Source organism: Lipomyces doorenjongii (genome assembly GCF_038497915.1).
Source record: "Lipomyces doorenjongii strain NRRL Y-27504 unplaced genomic scaffold V1508scaffold_48, whole genome shotgun sequence".
Taxonomy (NCBI): domain Eukaryota; kingdom Fungi; phylum Ascomycota; class Lipomycetes; order Lipomycetales; family Lipomycetaceae; genus Lipomyces; species Lipomyces doorenjongii.
In genome coordinates this window covers 24,817-45,834 of record NW_027118115.1, presented here as the reverse complement: position 1 = coordinate 45,834, position 21,018 = coordinate 24,817, and the positions used below count along the sequence as shown (strand labels likewise).

At 47.4% G+C, this 21,018-nt stretch overlaps 8 protein-coding genes and 1 non-coding gene across 9 annotated transcripts; 3 read left to right on the top strand and 6 right to left on the bottom strand.

Moving 5' to 3' along the window:
• Positions 1–123: 123 nt before the first annotated feature.
• Positions 124–4,464, top strand: V1508DRAFT_358254 (uncharacterized protein; the record flags this gene model as incomplete). Its single annotated transcript, XM_066937054.1, has 2 exons — positions 124–1,677; positions 1,732–4,464. The coding sequence occupies 2 exons, from the start codon at positions 124–126 to the stop codon at positions 4,462–4,464; spliced, it is 4,287 nt and encodes a 1,428-aa protein (XP_066794248.1).
• A 1,116-nt stretch (positions 4,465–5,580) lies between these two features.
• On the bottom strand, positions 5,581–5,674 carry V1508DRAFT_t72. Its single transcript has one exon. It is a non-coding gene; the product is annotated as a tRNA-Tyr (tRNA).
• An 873-nt stretch (positions 5,675–6,547) lies between these two features.
• V1508DRAFT_212814 (uncharacterized protein) lies at positions 6,548–8,455 on the bottom strand. Its single transcript, XM_066936244.1, has one exon. The coding sequence runs from the start codon at positions 8,076–8,078 to the stop codon at positions 6,582–6,584; it is 1,497 nt and encodes a 498-aa protein (XP_066794247.1). The 5' UTR covers positions 8,079–8,455; the 3' UTR covers positions 6,548–6,581.
• Positions 8,380–9,485, bottom strand: V1508DRAFT_457095 (uncharacterized protein; the record flags this gene model as incomplete). The annotated part of the gene is made up of 5 exons (XM_066942673.1): positions 8,380–8,515; positions 8,592–8,630; positions 8,658–8,701; positions 8,750–8,971; positions 9,027–9,485. 5 exons carry the CDS (start codon positions 9,483–9,485, stop codon positions 8,380–8,382), a joined length of 900 nt encoding a protein of 299 aa, XP_066794246.1.
• Positions 9,486–9,742: 257 nt separating this feature from the next.
• Positions 9,743–11,797, bottom strand: V1508DRAFT_212946 (uncharacterized protein). Its single transcript, XM_066936246.1, has 6 exons — positions 11,588–11,797; positions 11,490–11,530; positions 11,327–11,434; positions 11,172–11,279; positions 10,216–11,118; positions 9,743–10,165 (listed from the first exon to the last, which is right to left on the bottom strand). Exons 1-6 carry the CDS (start codon positions 11,640–11,642, stop codon positions 9,848–9,850), a joined length of 1,533 nt encoding a protein of 510 aa, XP_066794245.1. The 5' UTR covers positions 11,643–11,797; the 3' UTR covers positions 9,743–9,847.
• Positions 11,798–11,953: 156 nt separating this feature from the next.
• V1508DRAFT_358251 (Met-10+ like-protein-domain-containing protein) lies at positions 11,954–14,850 on the bottom strand (the record flags this gene model as incomplete). Its single annotated transcript, XM_066937053.1, has 7 exons — positions 11,954–12,097; positions 12,462–12,604; positions 13,130–13,355; positions 13,580–13,992; positions 14,242–14,319; positions 14,389–14,493; positions 14,565–14,850. The coding sequence occupies 7 exons, from the start codon at positions 14,848–14,850 to the stop codon at positions 11,954–11,956; spliced, it is 1,395 nt and encodes a 464-aa protein (XP_066794244.1).
• A 684-nt stretch (positions 14,851–15,534) lies between these two features.
• On the bottom strand, positions 15,535–17,164 carry V1508DRAFT_422187 (Aspartate/ornithine carbamoyltransferase). The gene has a single exon (XM_066940987.1). The coding sequence runs from the start codon at positions 16,757–16,759 to the stop codon at positions 15,725–15,727; it is 1,035 nt and encodes a 344-aa protein (XP_066794243.1). The 5' UTR covers positions 16,760–17,164; the 3' UTR covers positions 15,535–15,724.
• Positions 17,165–17,433: 269 nt separating this feature from the next.
• V1508DRAFT_405634 (uncharacterized protein) lies at positions 17,434–18,261 on the top strand (the record flags this gene model as incomplete). The annotated part of the gene is made up of 1 exon (XM_066938709.1): positions 17,434–18,261. The coding sequence occupies one exon, from the start codon at positions 17,434–17,436 to the stop codon at positions 18,259–18,261; it is 828 nt and encodes a 275-aa protein (XP_066794242.1).
• V1508DRAFT_212864 (uncharacterized protein) lies at positions 17,927–20,460 on the top strand. Its single transcript, XM_066936245.1, has 2 exons — positions 17,927–18,397; positions 18,454–20,460. The coding sequence occupies exons 1-2, from the start codon at positions 18,343–18,345 to the stop codon at positions 19,977–19,979; spliced, it is 1,581 nt and encodes a 526-aa protein (XP_066794241.1). The 5' UTR covers positions 17,927–18,342; the 3' UTR covers positions 19,980–20,460.
• Positions 20,461–21,018: the final 558 nt, after the last annotated feature.

Here is a 21,018-nt window from a genome sequence, read left to right as displayed (position 1 = left end):
GTTCGCTGCGCCTACACGCTCCGCTGCCTCACACCCTTCGCCGACTTTCACTTCCCACTGCCGCCTTCCAGTTTTAGCCTCTACCCTCCCTCTACACCTCTCTCTCACACTTCTCCTGCAGTTATGGCAGCCGATCCGGACGTCGTCGAGAGCGCCGAGCAGGTGGAAGTCCCGGAAGTCCCGGAGTTGGAATCCAGCAGCGACCTCAGGCACCGGCGCCTGCGATGGGCATCCACACGCCATCCCAACGGTCGCCCTCGTCGGTCGTCCCGTCTCCACCGACTGTCCTTGGGCGCAAGACTTAAACGGCATTCCACTGCTTCCGAACGAATCGCGAACGATATCTCGTCTTCTGGCGAAAACAAGGGTGATGACATCGACGTATCGGCGTCATCACATCCGCACCGTCGTGTGTATGTTAACATGCCGCTGCCACCAAATGACCTCGACGAGAACGGTCAGCCACTCACCCAGTTCCCGCGCAACAAGACTCGCTCTGCAAAATATACGCCCCTTTCTTTCGTGCCAAAGAACCTGTTTCTGCAATTCCACAATGTTGCCAACATTTACTTCTTGTTCATCGTTATTTTGGGCATCTTCCCAATCTTTGGTGCGAGCAACCCCGGTCTTGACGCGGTTCCTATCATTGTCATCGTCACTGTCACAGCCATCAAGGATGCAATTGAAGACTACCGACGCACGCTTCTCGATCTGGAGTTGAATAATTCGCCAACTCAGATTCTGGCCAATTGGCACAATCCCAACGTGTCTGAGGACAATGTCTCACTATGGCGTAAATTCAAAAAGGCCTCCACCCGCGTCTCGATTAGATTTTTGCGATTCTTGAAACGTAACCTCGGTGGAAGTAAGAAACGTAGGGAAATGGACGCCAAAGACCGAAGGCGGCGCGAGGAAGAAGCCGCCGACGACGATCATTTTTCGGACACCGACCTCGGTCGGGCAATGACCTTGACGACAATTCAGTCTGAATACACTGATCATCGAATTTCCGAGTCATTTCAGATGCATGAGATTCGTCGGTCGCACGATGTTGCTCCTGGACTGGAGAACCCGTTTGACAACGATATGGCTACAATCCCAGAGTATCGCAGACCATCGATTGATCTCACATATGGCAATGTGATGGACTACAGCAGGGATATCCCTGGAACAGCACGGTTTAAGCGGAGTTTCTGGAAGAACGTTCGCGTCGGCGATTTTGTACGGATTCGCAATGACGATGAGATTCCCGCTGACATTGTCATTTTGTCGACATCTGACTCGGATGGCGCATGCTACGTCGAGACCAAGAACTTGGATGGTGAGACAAATCTCAAAGTTCGTCAGGCCGTGAGATGCGGTTCCCACATCAAGCATTCGCGTGACTGTGAGCGTGCTTCGTTTATCATTGAGTCTGAAGCGCCACATCCGAACTTGTATGCGTATTCAGGCGTAATGAGATGGTCGCAAAACAATCGGGCCGACCCCAGCTCGCCACCTCAGGAAATGGCTGAGCCAATTACGATCAATAATCTCTTATTGCGAGGGTGCACACTCAGAAACACGCAGTGGGTTATTGGCGTCGTTATGTTTACTGGCGAGGAGACGAAGATCATGCTCAATGCTGGTGAAACTCCGAGTAAGCGAAGTCGAATTACACGGGCACTGAACATCAACGTATGTGAATTGTACTGACTTATGTGCGTATTCATTGTATTCTAACAATATCAGGTTCTCTATAACTTTCTCATTCTATTCATTCTCTGTTTCGTCTCCGGGGTTGTCGAAGGTATCGAATGGAGCAAGTCAGATAACACAATCCAATGGTTTGAGTTCGGCTCAATTGGCGGGAGATCATCGGTCGACGGCCTAGTCACTTTTTGGACCGGCGTCATTCTATTCCAATCGCTTGTGCCCATCTCGTTGTTCATCTCCATTGAAATTATCAAGACTATCCAAGCATTCTTTATCTGGTCTGACACATATATGTACTATGAGGCAATCGATTATCCGTGTACACCGAAATCGTGGAATATCTCCGATGATCTGGGACAGATTGAGTATATCTTCTCGGATAAGACCGGGACGTTGACACAGAACGTTATGGAGCTGAAGAAAGTCACTGTCAATGGCGTTTCGTATGGTGAAGCATATACAGAAGCAATGGCGGGTATCCAAAAGCGACAAGGTCTCAATGCTGAGGTGGAAGGTGCAAAAGCATTACGCCAAATTATTATTTCGAAGGAGAAGATGCTTGAGGATCTTCAATTAATCTATAACAATCCTTATCTCAATCCTGACAAGATGACTTTTGTCGCGCCTCAGTATATCGCGGATCTGAAAGGTGAATCTGGACAGGCACAGGCGCAGGCTACGCACAATTTCATGTTGGCTCTGGCTCTTTGTCATTCCGTTCTTACCGAGCGTGTTTCCGAAGACCCGCCTGTGCTAGAGTTCAAGGCGCAGTCACCAGATGAAGCTGCTCTCGTCGGTACCGCCCGCGATGTTGGGTTCACGTTGATCGGCCGTACTCAGCGCGGTGTTATTCTCGACGTTCAGGGCCATATTCAGGAGTACAATGTTCTCACGACGCTCGAGTTCAATTCGACGAGGAAGCGAATGAGTGCTATTGTAAGAATGCCGGAGGACAATCGCATTGTCTTGTTTTGCAAGGGTGCGGACTCAGTTATTTACTCTCGTCTCCGAAAAGATGGTCAGGAGGATTTAAAAGAATCCACCGCTCAGCATCTAGAGCTCTACGCCAACGAAGGTCTCCGAACGCTGTGTATCGCACAGAGAGTATTGACAGAAGAAGAATACGAATTGTGGAGTAAAGAGTACGATGAAGCGGCTGCTGCTCTTGTTGATCGCGAGGACAAAATGGAAATCGCGTCTGATAGAATTGAACGCGAGTTGACGTTGTTGGGTGGTACTGCTATCGAAGACAGACTTCAGGATGGTGTGCCCGATGCGATTTCGCTCTTGGCGGAGGCTGGTGTCAAGCTCTGGGTCCTTACTGGCGATCGTGTGGAGACTGCAATCAATATTGGCTTCTCTTGCAATATTTTGAACACGGATATGGAACTCATTGTGTTCCAAGTTTCGGCGGAAGGTGGACAGCAAGAGGCCGAACAGAAGCTTATGGAATACATGAGCCAGTACTTCGAATTGAAAGGCACTGTCGAGGAGTTAGAAGCCGCCAAGAAAGATCATTCACCCCCAGAACCTACACATGCACTGATCATTGATGGTGAGGCCCTCAAGTTGGTATTGGACGATGCTCTCAAGATGCGATTCCTCTTGCTGTGCAAGCAGTGCAAATCGGTCCTCTGTTGCCGTGTGAGCCCCGCTCAGAAAGCTGCAGTTGTTAAGATGGTCAAGAACGGTCTTGATGTCATGACTCTTGCTATTGGTGATGGCGCGAATGACGTTGCTATGATCCAGGCCGCTGACATCGGTGTCGGTATTGCTGGTGAAGAAGGTCGCCAAGCCGCCATGTCTTCAGATTATGCCATTGGTCAATTTAGGTTTTTGAGCCGATTACTGCTGGTGCATGGGCGATGGTCATATCGACGTCTTGCTGAGATGACTGCGAATTTCTTCTACAAGAATATTATCTTCACCTTCTCACTTTTTTGGTACCAGATTTACAATGACTTCGACGGCTCGTATTTGTTCGATTACACCTATATCTTGCTTTACAATCTGGCGTTTACTTCATTGCCAGTTATTCTGATGGGTATACTTGATCAGGATGTCGACGACAAGGTATCGCTTGCCGTTCCCGAACTGTACCAACGTGGTATTCTACGGCTAGACTGGACGCAGAAGAAGTTCTGGATGTACATATTCGATGGACTGTATCAGTCTGTTATCTGTTTCTTCTTCACATACTTGTTATTTTACACTGGTGGTTTCGTCACCCCCTCCGGCCTACAACTCAATCAGCGAGAATCGATGGGTGTTTTCGTCGCAACCGCAGCTATCATTGTTGCAAACGTTTACGTTCTGCTAAATCAGTACCGATGGGACTGGCTCTTCTGCCTCATTGTGGCCATTTCCACTTTGCTCTTGTTCTTCTGGACAGGGGTGTACACGGCATCACTGTACTCGGCAGCGTTCTATGGTGCAGCGAATCAAGTCTACGGCAGTCTCATATTCTGGGCTTGCGTCCTGGTCACAGCGACTGCGTGTCTCTTACCCAGATTCTTGGTCAAGGCTGGACAGAAACTATTCTGGCCGCTTGACGTCGACATCATCCGCGAACAGATCCGTATGGGCGAATTCGAGTACCTTAGAGACCTCGAGCCCGACCAAATCGGAATTACATCTATTAGTGTAGCTATGAGCAAGGAAAAATTGGATGATAATGTCCCAACTGTGTCGGCATCCAATGGATCTGACAGTGTGACCGCTAATTCGGATGGCATTATCTCTAGTAACGGCAAGCAGCATTTTATTTAGATTTTCGCACAAGGCAGAGGAGAGGCACAAATTGAAAAAGGTGGCTCATTTTTCCTCACGGTTATTGCATAACCATTGGAGTTTTGCCCTGCGTGGATTTTCTTTTCTTTTTAGCATCCTGTTTTCGCCCATCTCGCGTTTTGATTCAGCCTGCTAACATTATTTAATTGTATAGGATTCACACAGAAAAAATTTTCCGTTGCCTCATCTTCGTCCTACGACGTCGAAGAAGACCGCGTGCCTATCACATCACCAGAACTTGATAACGATGATCACAGTCTTTCCTCGCTGACGTCAAAAGTCGGCAGCGATAATGGTGATACGTATGTGGAACAACCGACTCCAGTACAGCCGAATAATTACGTTTGATTGTGTGTGGACATGATATGCCACGGCACGGTAGCGAATACGTCGTCAGATTTGGTCCGGAATCGTGACAATTTCATTTGTGAGATAAGGAAAAGTTTGGAACCGGTTATGTGTCGCATTAGTATTGATATGTTTTCGTCATTCATTCATTCATTCATTCATAGGTACATTCATTCATATGTTTTATGCGTTACTAGACCGACTGCTTGTTAGCCCTCTTTTTGTTATAGAAAGTTTCGAATATTGTTAGTTTTATTGATGAAGTGTACATGGAACGTCACGTATATTCTCACTCTAGGCACTACTACTAATTATAAAGGCGTTTGAATCGTTATTTCTCTTTTGTATGAAGCACGAGTGTTGGTTTCGTCATGTGATTTTATATTTCTGTTAAATATTTTTCATTTGCGGCTAGTTGGTGACTGCTATGACGGTCGTGAAAAGGTATTAATAGTATTATTTAAACATAATTTGTTCGCAGTACGCGCATTGATGACATTACGAGCGGTGGACAAAACATGCGGGTTCACGTCGATGTAGCACTGTCGTAATTCGTTTTCGGCAAGGCCGTACGTACAGTTTGCGCGGTACACTCGATCATAATCGGAGTTGACCACAGGAGTGGCATTTTACGACTCGACCGGCCTTGACATTTGACACAAGCACAAATATTTATGCAGGTAGAGAACCGAATTAGATCAAAATATGGGGAGCTCGGCTGCCACCCAAAAAAATAAAAAAGAAGTTTCTCCGGAGCGTGACTCGAACACGCGATTTTCAGGTAATTGACCCTTAGGGAAACCATTACAGCCTGACGCCTTACCAGCTTGGCCATCCGGAGCCAACCACTGTTGTGACACACAACCACAAAAAGAGCTACTTAAAGCGTAGTGGGCCATTTTTTGGTTATACATAACAGTCATCAACAGGACACTGGGGGGGTTACAAGTTCAATTGGTTTTCAGCCCATAATGTATATAGTTACTATATACATCGGCATTTTTAGCTACGATTACACCATATTCGTACAGACATTTGCACAGATACAATAATTGGAGACCAAAGTAATGAATACGGCACGGGATTCAAAGTGAATGCGATACAGACAAGATGCGGATTGATGGATATGCAGGGGCTGGGACGCACGCACACTAATTCCGCGATTTTTAGTCGGTGTGGTCTTATAGAGGGAAAATAGCCTATGCGGACGTCTAGAACTCACTTATAGAGGATGATCAAAGCGAATAGAATTCCAAGAATTCCATTATATCTCGCCTGTCGATTAAACTTTTATTTGACTACATAAGCAAATTCACACTAAGGATATCAGAAGTCGCCATAACTCACATGAAGAAATAGCTAAAGTCATCATCAGCACAGAATATTCGCGAACAGTGTCTACCGCTAAATTAAGCCAGGAACAGGATATAACAAATAAATCTCACAGGTCAATCAATAACGCATTAGTATTCAGAACTCTAAATCCGTAACACTCACCATATGCAATAAATGCACTTCGTGAGTGCTCGTCCATCCACGTCAATATGTCGATGGCATGCATCTTCATCATGTGACAAACGTACGTGGCTGGGGCCCGAAATACTCTTTCATATAGGCGACTACGAATCTTGCCATCAAATAAAAGCTTCTTTTTCTCTTGAAGTAGATTTCGTCCAGTAATTCGACTCGCTGTCGCCGGTTCAAGTAATACCACATACCCCTATCAAGGAATTCCCAGACTTCGGCCATCAGTAATAGGAAGTTATACCTAAAATAGTTAGCGTCAAGAATATCATAGACAAAATGATAGGAATATACCAAAACCAGCCACAAGCACAGATCATAGACATTAATATAGTCACAAATAGTAGGAGCCCAAGAATGGAGTGAGTACTCCGCGTTGACCGTTTACCAATGGCTGATTGTGTATTTCGCCCATCGAAGCCCGCGACGGGAACCTGCCCGGTCTTGCCATCAATGCCGTGGCTCGGCTCTGCAAATCGGTTGTTATTTGTATCCTTAGCCACCTCTACGAGAAGAGTACTTCGGTTGGCTTGGCCAGTCTGCCCTGACTTCCTTTCATACTGCGCGACAAGCAGCCACAAACTTCTGCAAAACAAGACCTCGATGTCCCGTAATTGATCATCAGTCGCCAGAACAGAGTCTAATATCGTAGTCTCAGGAGGAGCTTCAACATATCGCACTATCTGCCAGTCACCGTTCATGTGCGTGATCTGAATAGCACGCATTTCAGCTCGCGTCGGCTCAACTTGAGAGATAAATAGAACTCTGTGCTTCGAATGGTCGTCGAGGACCTCGCTATGCAGCTCAGTTTCCGTGTGAGAATCTTGAACCGCCCAAATTTGCGAAGTTGGGGCATCCGAAACTAGAAGACTAACCATCTCATCTACTGCAGTCCTCGAAATCTCGGTGGTGGGTGCCTCCGGACACACAAGCATCTGGGAACAGTCGGTATCCACGATCTCGGCAGTCTCAACCTGACAGTTCAATAACTCATTACCATCAAGCGACGCATCACCGTCCTGCACAAATTTGTCACATTTCTCGTCTGCTTTGGCAATAAAAAGATCTTGTTCACAGTTTTGATCCTCTGTATTTAGAACGGATGAAATATGTTCTATATCCATATCATCCCCTGCTGACGCAATGTATTCAATATTCCTTGAAGTCCGTGCTGTATGACTTTTATCCTCCTCATACTCATTTGCTGGCAACGACACACCATCATCTCTGAAGTGGCCATTGGGTTGATTGCTTTCCTCTCCCTCGGTTTTGTCGTCTGTGGGGGACGGTCGAATCTGATGTGTTAAACCGGAAGTCTCGCGCTGCTTGTCGCTACCGAACAGTCCGGTCAATTGAATCCTGGAATCTGAGGACCTAGCGATCGCGTAAGGTGAAACGTCGCTATGCAATGAAATATCATCAAGCTTGTCTTGTTCATCTTGAGCAGCTGGGTTCTGTGCATCATAACTGTGCTCTGAGCCGAGAATATATGGATGATCATCATCTTCTACGTAAGCAAGATTGCTTGTAGTCCAATTTCTACTGCTTCGACCACTAGCGATTGGTAGCAAGCCAACTTTATGGCTCCTTGACAGAGTTTCAGTAGCGCCGCTGTGGTTTATGCTTTGAAACACCTTCAGAGAGGCATCTTTGGATAATTCACTACCGACTAAATATTCCCCTTCGTCGCCAATCATGCCGGTAGATAATTCTATACTCATGCCCACTTCGTCCTCATTAGATTCAATGTCGTTGTTAGAATCCTGCTGATGTTGCTGGTATTCAGAGGGTAGTGCATGCAGAACTTGTCTGGCGAGACCGGATGAATGAGGTACCCCGGTGCTTCTCCCGATTGATCTGACAGACAGTTTCCTCTCCTCACTCCATGATCCGAAAACGCGATTTTGCGTCACGGGCGGTCTAGAAGCAGCAGTGCTGAGATCCCTTCGCACATTTAAGCCTGATCTCAGTTTTGAAATATCAATAACCTGTAAATTCAGATTAGCGCTGACAGACTAAACCTCACTGGACTTCGAACCAGGTTCCTAAGTTGACTCTCTCTCGCGACAGCTGACCAAGTTGTGGGGCGGGCTGACAATGCACATGTATGGGCAGTAAGAACAGCGAGATCCTAACAATTTCGGTTATTTCATTCGTTCTGGAAATCCGTGCAATCCAAACAAACCCAATTATGTCTAGCCTTCACTACATCAGTAGTGTTGGCAACGAGGTACTTGATAGAAGACGTGACGGCACCAATCGGCGTCACCGTCCTTAAGTTAGTAGGCTCAGCTTTCGACTTCACAGGTCCGAAGGTCTCCTTCGCACGGTTGAAAATGTCCGCCTACCCGCGTGTTAGCATTCTTCAAAACCTCTAAAACAAAGTACATACCATTCTCATTTTTGCTGCAGCGATCTCCTTGCCAGAGTCAAGCTGGTTTGGCTTAGCGTTGACTTCATTTGCGGCAGTGCACCCAACTGGACTGGAAGGAGTTTGAACGATATCCGTTTGGAATTCTGGGGTCACCTGCTCGTCAATTGGCTGCGCAACTGCCAATTGAGAGTTTTCCCATTCCGTGCAAGGGCGAATAGGCGTGGACCACAGCACCTCCGACTCGGAGACAGTTAGGCGTCAAGTCTTTGGACCTCCAGTATCAAGTTGGACTCACCAAGTTTGTCGAGCTGACTTCAATCCCCGCCTCAGGACCAAATAGTGGGGGACGAGTCGAAGACGACTCCCATTGGAGGAAACTTTGCGTATGGAACGCAGCCTCCTGTCGCGGATCCGGTTGAGATGATGGCGAAGTGGTGCAGAATCCGTCTGAAACTGCCTGGGCATCGTTACTAACCATCAGCTTGTCATCCTGTGCTGGCGGCTTGAATAATGTGGAATCGAGTGCTTCCTGAAGGCGGTCAAGGATTATCAGCAACACATCGTCTGAATCTGTGGATGGTGAAATCGGGAACAATGGACGCGATTGTTCTTGCGCTGATGACGACAATAGCCGAACTTGCTTTGGCTGCTGTGAGTCTGGACTGGAATCCACGAGATCCAACAGCTGATTAGGAACATATGGAGCAGCGGGACCTGAGCCAATTGGCTGTTCTAAAAACTTCTGTGCGAGCATGGTTAGCCAATAGACTTTCAGCTGAGACGATACAAAGGGGTGCACATTGTTGCCCTTCATTACAGGACCTGCTTGTTTCGTTGATGTTGTCGATGTCAGCATTTTCCGGTGTTTCAGCTCCTATACAATCATCAACTAATTGTAATAGCACTATAATCAGGTCATACTACCTGCTGAATGCAAACAAGCAAATACAGCGGGAGATCCGAATACACATCATCCTTGGTCGGAGAACCATAAAACGGCTCGCTGCCTCTGCGTGACGGGAGCCGAATGGGAGGAGACTGTCTACCAGATGACTGAGCGCGACGCGTCGGCGATAGCGCGTTGATTACAACTTGCACTCCCGTCTTGGCGTATCTCTAAATATCATAAGGATACAGGATCGGTAGAAGTACGCTTTCAAAAGTACTCACCAAATATGATGCTCGTTGAGTAGTGGTAGGCGAAAGACTAGCAACCAACTGAAGTGTACCCGCAAATGGATTAAGCCTGGAGGGCAAATCGGCATTTATTAAGTTAAGCAACAGTTCCGCTGCAAGTCTGTTCCAGACAACTTTGGGCTCTCGATTGGCGTTCGCGACTTCTGTCTCGAATTCGTGCTTGATCTTGTCCAGTCGATCCCCAATCGATCCCACAAATGGCTGGCTCATGCCCTTCAGCCCCCTGCGTACGGTTCTCTTTTGAGCGTGTTAGGATCGTCCACGAACTGTAGGGTGAACAGACTTACAACGATCGCAGCTCTTGTGCGGTGATTGTGGGCATTCTTGCAATGCTTTTGCGCCTCGCATATGATTGCAAAGACGTGTAGAATGTGGACGACCTTGAGCAGATGACGAACTGGCCCAAATATGTTCCGTGACTGCGAAGTAATAGAAGTGGGAATAGGAGTCACTGTCTTGGCGGCTTCCGACGGCATCAGGCTAACGTCAATTGCCTCGGTGGGCTCATCAGGCTCTGGCAATGAAGAGGCTTGGTCACTAGGATTGCAGCTTTCAAACTGGCCAACGGTGCCAGTATCAACTGATGTCGGCGGCAAGTGTGATTCTACATCAGCAACGCCTTGTATGATGCAATCAGGCCACGGCTGTTGTGCAGATTCTATGTCCGCGATTCCAACGGTGAAACCATTCTGTTGGTGTTCATCACCAACGAGAATCTCAGATAGCGTGGTAGACTCGATAGACTCGCCACCAGCGACGGCTTGAGACCTAACAAAACATCCCTTTGCGATGTTCGTGCTGCCGATTGTCAACTTATCGACTCTGTCGTCATCAACAGGATGGCTAAAGCTAGGCATGCGCTCGTCGCCGTGATGGACTGCAATGAACTTGGATATACTAGATCCAAGCTCTGCAGCGTCTACCGCAAGAGCATCGGTTTTCTCAATAGTGACCACAGCGCCGGTCCTCACAAGCTCAGTAGAAGCCGAACTCCTTGGCATATTCTCCTGATCCGTGGACGGGGCGAATTTACGACCATTGTTGGCAAGTGGTGTGCCAAATGTGGTTGCCACCACGGGTTTTGGCGAGACCTGTGTCAGCGTCTGCAACGATTTGCGGACAGTTGTGGCCGTTTCTCGCTTGGGTGTCGGTGAGACGGGCGGCGAGACAAGTTTTGTCGTGTTAAGCTTCTATAGATCTAGTTAACATCGTCGAGAAGTTGAAGAAACAGATGTGTGCATACGAGGAAACGGCTCGGCGCGTGAGGCGACCGACTCTGGATGATCTTACGCTTGGGGGACGTAAGAGAATGTAGGCTTGAGGAAGCGACTACGGTCTTCACGTGCTCGAACTAGACAGCATATTAGACCGTCAATTACGAGCACAAAGTCCACTTACGAGCTCGGCGCGTCTTTCGGCAATAGGCGACAACCAGTGAGTCAGAAAGACTGATGGCGGTGTGCGCCGGAGTGACACCGTCTGAATGGGACCGGGGGCATCTCGATTCTAATACTCATGGTCATCGTTTGTACAATCGCAAAATGGACTAAAGGCTACTAACCAGCGCCATAAAAGAGGGCGAAGGTGTCACTCTCAGCTTAACTAATACCAGAAGTGAGTACATGAGATACAGAATGGGGACTGCAAAGGGGAGCCTACTGGTAACGGGTGGGAAATCACCGCGACTTGATTCCGAGAACGAACTGCGATCCATCTTGAACAGACTGTACTCTGAAGCAGATTATAACTTTTCACATATGATAAATATTCAGAAGACTTGAAATTACTCTTCATGAGATGAGACGAGACGAGAGGAAGTTGTGCGAGACGTTCGACGCAAGTAGTCACGTTTCAAATCAAAACAATATCAGACCGCAAATAGCCAACGCGCCAAATTTAATGCTGATTGTGGGCATTCTAGCCATATTCAAAAGCACAACTTTTATTCGCAAACGAATTATCAAGTAATCTACTATATACAACCATTGTCTTCCCAGAACTAGTACTTCATGGTTTATACCACTTCTATACACGGTCTCTGGCGAACGCTACCTCCTTAGGTAGCAAAAAGGAGACACAGTACATTCCCTTTGTGGGGGCCACGGCTCTAACAAAGTGGAAGGAGAGTGCAGAAAGCGAAATCTCGAACTTTAGGGCGGATGCGATTCGCTGGAGGAGCAAATAGTTAGCCAAAAACGGAAGTCCAATGAGCTGTTAAATGACATTTAATATTAAAACTGGCTAGCCGAGGCTGCATCAAGCATGTGGACAATCGTATTATCCACCGGGACGTCCACCGCCACAGACTTGCTCGACCGGTGCGTGACGTAGAACGCAATGTTCGAGGGAGCAGCCTCGGAGACCGCTAGACAGCTCACTAGCCAAGCCCAGCACCGTGCCTCACGAGGACAGCTCAATATGCTTATCCCTGCACCGCTGCCATGCCCCATTCGGACTAGCCTACTTGCCCCTTGCAAACCGTGACTCATAGCCATTTATGCTCCACACCCAAACTAACGAGAAAAATACTGACCTGTTGAAGTGCGACATGCACCTCGTCATCCGCAGGCTTAGGCGCGTTCGGATCGGACTTGTGGAAGCAGTGGACGTGGATGTAAGGCAACTCGGCGTCGTCGTCGGGGTCGTCTTCATCTGCGTAGAGGCCTCTCAACGCGTCTATCGTTCATTAGCTAAGGTTTCACGCTATTCCGAGTGAGGCTAGTATAAGGTACAGTCAGGACCCTATCTAGTCTAGCGCAAAGCGACACACGCGCGCAAAAATTGGCCGAGTTGCGTGGGCGGCTACACTTTCTGATTGCGCAACACAACGTGGCAGAACCAACACTTCAGAAAAGTTGCGTTGGCTTTGCTGCCCCGATTTCCTCAAGAACAAAAAGGCTACTTCGCCCGTCTTGTACTCGAGGATTTCATCTCAGACGCACTCGTCCTCGCCGACATTTCACTCAGTCTGTTCTCGACTTCCGGACGTCCAATTGTTGCGCGCAAATCGGTCTGAGGATCATATCGAGACTGCCCCGCATACCGAATCTCGCGCTCCCCCGGCCGGTCTACATACGCAGACCAATCACTGGCATAGAATAGCAGCCAATTATCTAAGACCAGCGGTCTACTACGCCATCTCCCATTGCCCGCAATCCAACACCCCGAACCGCAAGGAAAATTTTGAGAAATATTGCTTACCTAAGAAAGTTATCGCAGAATCCGGCAAATTCATAACGTAGTGCGAATACCGGTGCGGAATCTGAATAATCTCCACCTTGCGTTTCCCACTCTCGTCCTTAGCGTGCCGCGACCGCGCTGGAATCACCATTGTCTTCTGCGCCTCCGCAAGGCTCTTGAGTTCGCGTCGCGAGACCCGAATAAAATCCCTTCCATCAAGATTATAAGGGAATACGGTTTTGTCCACCTGGGTCCGGTCTGTTAGAAATCATATACATTATCAACCATGTTAGATATCGCCAATTTTGTCACCGTCATTCGGTTGGGCCTTTTCCAAATGTTCATCACCAAGGAGCGGAAGGAGCGGAAACGCAAGAAACGGGACACTCGAGGAACAATTCGAAAAGCCTCTATCTCACACGAAATTCGTGCAGCATGACAGATATCGAGAAATCAGGTATGTTCACTTACCTTGTTCAGCTTAATGTTGTGAACCATGCTGTCGTAGCTATTCTTGTTCAAATCATTGGCTAACACAATCACGTTCTTTTTTCCAGCCGGCACGGCAAACGGACCAACGCCCGCAAACACATCGCACACCGCTTCGCCAGTTTTAAACGTCGATATCAATCTGTCATGTTCGGTGTGTAACCGCGAATTCCAGTATACTTTAGAGAAATCGAATCGGAATCGACAATTCGATTCGTGCTGTTCGACATTGAAATCGGGCTCGCCGGCAAGAACTTCCATCTCAAACGTGCGAAATACAGTATCGATAGAATCAAGCTTATTAACAACAGTGCGGACTTTAGGATTCTTGTCGAGGACTATTTGGCCGATGATGCGCTTGTACGGTAGATACTCGTCGCGAAGATTCATGTGTGCTTTAAAAATAGTGTTAGTTTTGTGAGTGCCTAGAAAATGTACATACAGCAAGCATTGGTATAGTAAATGGGTTTCGGAGTTCCTGGCGATTTTTCTATTCTTTGACGGGCGTTCAGCATATTCCATATTGATACATTATAAATTTGTGGTATTTGAGTAGTGTCATGCATTAGATTGGCATAATATTGTTGCTTCACCGCACAGCATTTTACTTTCAACAGATATAGAAGTAGAACTCCTGCACTTACCAATGTGACCTGTCATCGTAAATCCAGACGGGACTTCACCTAAACGATCAGGGGGAAGAATCGCAGCTAAAATTTCATCTAGCGCGTCATTAGAAGTCCGCACTCGCACCCGGATAATCATCAGTAAAGATGGCGTCATAATCATACCTGTTCTCCAAAAATCATAGCCGAGCTCTAGCGTATAAGGAAGAACCTCAACTCCCGGTCTCTCTTTCAGAAACGTCGTTAACTCTTCGCTCATGCCGCTTAGGTCTAATTTAGAGAATATTCTCCATATTAGCCACAAACATATTCGTAGATCGTTCAAATAATACCCCTACCACCGAGCTTAATATCATGCCGCAGCAACAGCAAAATATCCGTCATCTTCTTTCCCCCGTCGTACTTCTCTATCTTCACAATATTCGACACAGAGTGCAACAATAATAAATCATTCTTAAATTGCTTCCTATATATCGGTAGCTCTCGTGGTTGATCGATTTTGAGAGCAGTAAGCTCTATCTCAACGGTGAATAGGGACTTGTCGAGCGCGTCCGGTACTTCAGTAGGAGCAATTCTATGAACTGGTGGATTTGGGTGAAAGTTGTCTTCGCCGTACGGGGTGCTCATTTTGGAATACTTAGCACGTCCAGTTGTGCGCGCTAACAATTTCGAAGTTGTTGAACCCTCAAGAAGCAATTGACGCGGGGGTAACGGGGCTTGACAGTAGTCTGACAGTCGACAATATTGATACCTCTTAGATCTTACTTCCTCGACTAATTTGCTAAATTGGTGGTGAGATAGCGCTCTTGTTGTAATAGACAGTCGTGTTCGTATCAATGCAGAGGTGCGAGACAATCCCATAAGATCAAAGCCAAACCTAGCCCGTATATTCTTGCAAAATGGCCAATCCCAGTCTCCAGAAAGTAGCGACTGTGTCTCAGACTATACTATATGTATGAAATATGCCTGCAGCTTGAGAATGTGGAGCTGCCTTCTACCAGAATTGTACAAACCCCAAACTTGTGAAATTTTCAGGTCAGGCGACGAAGTCGTCCTAAGCCGCCGCAGCGCACGGTGTAGCAACTTATTTACAGCCTATGCCTTATATGATTCACACGAAAGATACGTTTCTGGCAAACCGATTTTAGTCCAATTTTAGATTATGTTTGTGCATGGATACGACCATACAAATTGCCGCGTTGCCACAGCCAGAGAATAGAACCTGGGCTTTTTACAAGGATAGCTGATTATTTTACTTCCTGATATAAGTGACAATTTGCACCGTCGTCACAGATAGAAACTACGAGTACGCTTGGTAGACTGTGAATAAAATTCTGCAATAAAATCACATATACTATAAATACAAAGCAGACATTTTATGCTGTACGTCTGCATCTGTTATACAAAGAGCTGATTGATATGTTCATCGTAAACGCATATCAATGATTCCTCCAAAATTGATGCATACCTAATATGTAACAGGAATATATTTATTTCCCGTCTACTCCAACTTTCCTTGTTTTACAACAAATCCATCCAGCGCAGCCAGCATCGCGTACAGTCTGTTCTCAGCCTCATCAAACACAAGCGATCTGTCCGAGTAAAACACCTCGTCCGATACCTCCAGCGGTTTTCGGGGCAGACAATGCATGAACTTCCAAGTATTCTTCGCGCCGCCTTTGTCAGCCAGCTGAGACGTGATCTGGAACCCAGCGAATTGTTGCAAACGCAACTGCTTCTCAGATTCTTGGCCCATTGAAATCCAAGTATCAGTCACAATAACGTCCGCGTGCTTCACAGCGGCGAGAGGATCGTGACCAACCTCGACAGTCACACCGGAGACGCTCGCGGTCTCGCGCACATTTGCGAACACGCTGCTGTTGACAGGATACGCAGACGGCGTGGCGACGGACACATTTATTCCCGACATAGCACACGCGGTCGCAAGATCGTTGAGCACATTGTTTGCGTCGCCGACCCAGGCCAGTTTTAGGCCCGGTAAGTTCTTAAAGGATTCCTTGATTGTCAGGATGTCGGCTATAGCCTGCAGCGGATGATACGTGTCGCACAACGCGTTGATCACCGGAACAGACGACGCGGCAGATAAGCCAACAATATCAGAATGCGGACCGACTCGTGCGACAATGCCGGATGTCATGGACGAGATCACACGAGAGGTATCGAAAAGCGACTCGTTGACACCGAGCTGGATGTCGTCTTTGCCGAGGAACATTGGGTGTCCACCAAGATAGTTAATCGCAGCCTCGGACGAGACACGGGTCCGTGTACTTCGCTTGGAGAACAAGAGTGCAATCGTGTGGCCCAATAGCGTCAATCGCTCGGATTCAATGGAAAACGAGTCTGTCTTAATCAGATGCCGGTAATGTGAGGCTCTGTCGACGAGGTAGCCCAACTCCGCCGGACTTAGACTTGCGATAGAAAGTAGGTGTCGGGGCTTAGATGACACAGCTGCGGTGGAAAACCGGGCGGAACTACCTGACAGTGCCCGAATCGACGTTTTCAGCGTATGTGCCATAGCCTGCAGGGGTCAAGGTCGTTACGCGCAGAAGCTAGATACAAATGTCGGACTGAGGAAGACGAGTAAAGTGAAGCGTCGCGAATTCGGAAAGGACCTAATTGAGTGCGCTGGAGGGCCGTAAAATCTCTGCCGTGGTAAAGCGTGCGATGAAGCGTTGTTTCGATGCTTGCATTTAAATATTCGTCCCCGGAGAAACTGACTCTTTTTTTCGTTGGTCACACAAAAGTCACGGGCTCTCAGGCTACGTCACAAATATTTTAACGTTTAGATGTGACAAAAGGCAGGGGAGTTACCCCCCAATGCCTATTTCAGATTCAATCCAACGTGCAGCTAGCAGAATAATATTAGCGCATGCCGTCCGCAAACACAAAATCAGGACTATTCGTAAACAGGTTAAGGGTCCCTTTCGTGAGGTGGACGTGAGGAGGAAACCAGAACAATAAATATCAACGCCATGGTTCTACTATTGCTAATCTGGGGATAGCGTTAAATTTCTGCCAACTAAGGCTGCCGCTGGAAGGTGACAGTTTGCTCCGCCTACGAGATGGTGGTCTTAACAGAATCGTGTTGTATTCGCACCAACTTTTTCCTCTTGTTCGCAAATATCTTCGCACATCACCCGTATATTTTCTGCGTCATTTAGTAAACTGCATAGTTGAATCATACACAAAATGCCGGAACTGGCGTTTGAGACCCGCAATGATGCCCACGGGTCCTCCAGCTCCCGGACGCCACTGCTAATCGACATTCCTCGCGATTCACCGCCTCCCTACGCAAACGTTTCACCAAAAGCAACAGATTCCTCTACGCTCCTCGTCCACACACCATACTCTCCTGGATACTACGACGACGAGTTTGACGAGTCATATTTTCAGCCGCGAAATGTGCGAAAGCGTCCGCTTATTCTGCGTGCTCTGTCATGCATCAAGTGGCCGGTGATCATCGGCACCCTTATCGCACTCTGTCTATGTATTTCTCTTTTGACTGGGCATCTCGTGAAAATTAAGGCGCCTGAGTTGTACGCCAAGCAGGCGCTGAACCTCAACGTTTCATCCGTGTCCGTTGAAAACTTATCATCGGAGGGACTACAAGCTCATGTCATTGGCGAAGTGTCATTTGATTCATCACGCGTAAAGGACAAGCCGACACGGATTTTTGGCCGTATCGCCACGAACATTATGCGCAAGGCTGAGATCGAGGATACTTTCTTGTTTATTTCACATGTGGACGAGAACCACAATCTCCATGTTGTCGGACGCGCGTCGGTACCCAATATCGTCGTCGACATTAGAGACAATCACGTCACGCCGATCGACTTTATCAGCACGGTTGAGGATATCGCGTCTGCTGAAGAAATTGCAAAATTAGTACAGGAGTATTTACAGGGAAAGCTGCAGAATGCGGTATTCCGAGGAGACTCGGACTTGCCGCTACGATCCGGGATTTTGCCTCTTGGAACTCACCATGTCTCGCACGATGTCAAGTTACAAGGTGAGTAACCTCTGCCGTTCCCCTTGAAGAGTATATCAAATGGGGCTACATTGTAATGACGTACTATGTAATTTGGTTAAAGAGTGTATATGAAATTGTTCCAAAAGAAGGAGATTTTGTCCTGTGGAGGGTTGGCAAGTCATAGTGAATTCCTTACACATTATTCGAGTGGTTTGTAAGCTGACATTTTGACGTTCTAGCCGCGATTGGAGGTTCAATTCCGTTCACCGTTTCAGAATTCAAATTTTCGGAAATTCCCGGCAAAGAAGGCATCCAGGTTCGAGTCGCCGCAACTGCACGTAATCCGTACCCTGTGCATGTTAACCTTCCTGGTCTCGACTGGATCGTCGAAGCTGCTGCCTGTGAGCCGCGCCAAATTGTTAGTCTTGCTGTCGCACATTCGGAGTCGCTTCTCGTCCGTCCAAAAGATGTTGTCGATTTGAAGGTCACGTCGCAAGTTGCTAGCATTCCGCGTCCGTTCACCCAACCTTGCCCAAAAGATAAGTCTGACTCGTCGTCAATGGACAGATATCTTCAGCAGTACCTCGCCGGTGAGAAGATCACCGTTTACGTCCGCGGCAAGCCGTCGCAGAATATTCCAAACTTCCCATCGTGGGTCGCTGACCTCCTCGAGGTAGTCTCGATCCCTGTTCCTGTACCAGGTCGTAAGAGCGAGGACGGCGGCACAGACAAAATGGTCAAGTCCTTCGGTTTGTCTCGTGTCAAGGTCGCTATGCCGCCTCGAGGGGACACACCGGGATTGCCGCGCCTTTCTGCGCTTGTGAACGCTGTCATCGAGTTACCTAAAGAACTCGACTTCACAATCGCGATCAACAATCTTCGTGGATGGTCCGACATGTACTATCAAGGCGACAAGTTCGGTGTTCTTGTGATTTCGGAGTGGACTCCTGCTCAGAGTTTTTACACACCAGAAGGGTATATTCAAGTTGTTTCCGAAATTTCAGATGTGCCGATTGAGATCACGGATCAGGCAGTGTTCAAGAAAATTGTACAGAAGATGTTCTTCGGCGGCGAGGCCAACGTTGATATGAGAGGCACAATTGATGTCGCACTTGATATGCCAGTTGGGGAATTTGCTATCCGAAATATTCCGGTCAAGGGTTCTGTTGCTCTGACGGGGTATCCATCAATGGCCGAGATTGGACTGGATAAGGTCAAGGAGGTTTGGAATCAATTGATTAGTGCTTCTTCGAGACACGTCGTCGACCAAAGTTGGCAGGAACTTGAGCGGGAGTCTCGCTTCCAATGGGAGGCTTCTAAGACTGCAATTTCCTCGATCGTTAGCGGGCTTCTAGAACGGCCAGAAACATCATGCTACGGACTTCTGTCAGAGGTTGATGCGACGAAAGAGGGTAAAGATATCACACATATTCATGACGAACCGTGGATTACGGTAAGGACTACTGTTACGCTCGACGAGGCTTATCACGATGATTTCTTGTCGCTATTCCCTTGGATGGTAAACATTCCCGCGGAGTTGGAGTTGTACACTTGGAACCCTGAACCTGACGCTGTTCGCGTCTGCATTGACTTTTCTGAAGTCCGATCTGCCAAAGCAAATCATATTCTCGGCTATTGCGACGGAAGCTTTTCATATCTCGATTTCATGGACGCGTCAAACTTGGAACGTAACAAGAAGACGATATTGCACAGGATCTTGACCGCGCACCGAGCACCAAGATTCCACAATGCTGAACGAGAATAATCCACTAGCTTTTCAACAGGCGATCTCGTCGGGGCCGATGCTGTTGGACTGCATGATGACCAGTACCGCGCGATTGACGAATAAATTTTATACAAGTATACTCACGAAGAAACTTACATTTTGATCAGGGTTTATTTATGTGTATAACTCACTTCTTTCGGCTAGAATTGTGGGTTTTCTTCGTCTTATTCTCCTCTTTTGTTATGAGTCTTCTGGTTTCCGTTTATTCGACACTTTGTCGTGTTTCCTCTTCAGTAATGGCGTTTATATGCGATGACATGCGAAAATTGCTTTGGATTATTTTATTAATACTGGGTTTAGGTGGCTATTTGTTCGAGGATTCTTTGATTATGCTTGTTACAGAGTGCAGCACATATGGTATTGGGATTAATGCATACATAGTTGAAATATTATTGCGCCATAATTAGTTTGGATTGTCACATAATCAGTGCTGAGTCAGCTCGTTGGCTTTTTCCTTTCTCTATTCCGGAAAACTTGTGAATGAGACAAGTCCGCACTCATTAATTTAGATCCAAAATATTTAATCGACCAATCAGAATCAATGTCGGAGCTCCGCGAATAGATCCGAGGCAACCGTTATGTTCAAATTGTCCCGCGCGGCGAGACTAACCCTTACTGGAATCGGGTAGCAAACGAGCAAAGCTGGGATACGTCGCTTACGAATAACATTGTAGCTGCTTAAGATGCAGAGATACCATCAGCTGAGTAGGTTTGGACTCCGGAAGTCGTCCGGCATGTACATCCACAGTTTGCTCAGCCGCCGCGGTTGAATTAAAATTGCCAGCATCCTTGCATCATACTGCAGTAGTGGCTCCACCTTGTGGCCGAAAGCACGAAGCGATTAGATCGGCGATTAATTATCGTTCCATGATCTGATAAAATGTTTCGGTTCACAAGACACAGTGTGTATCGGACTTCGCGTCCGAAGCGAGCAGTATGTGATGTATGTATCTTACAATAAACGAGGTAACCAATTTTTTGATTCTGAATTTGGCACTTGTGTCAACCATGTCAATGC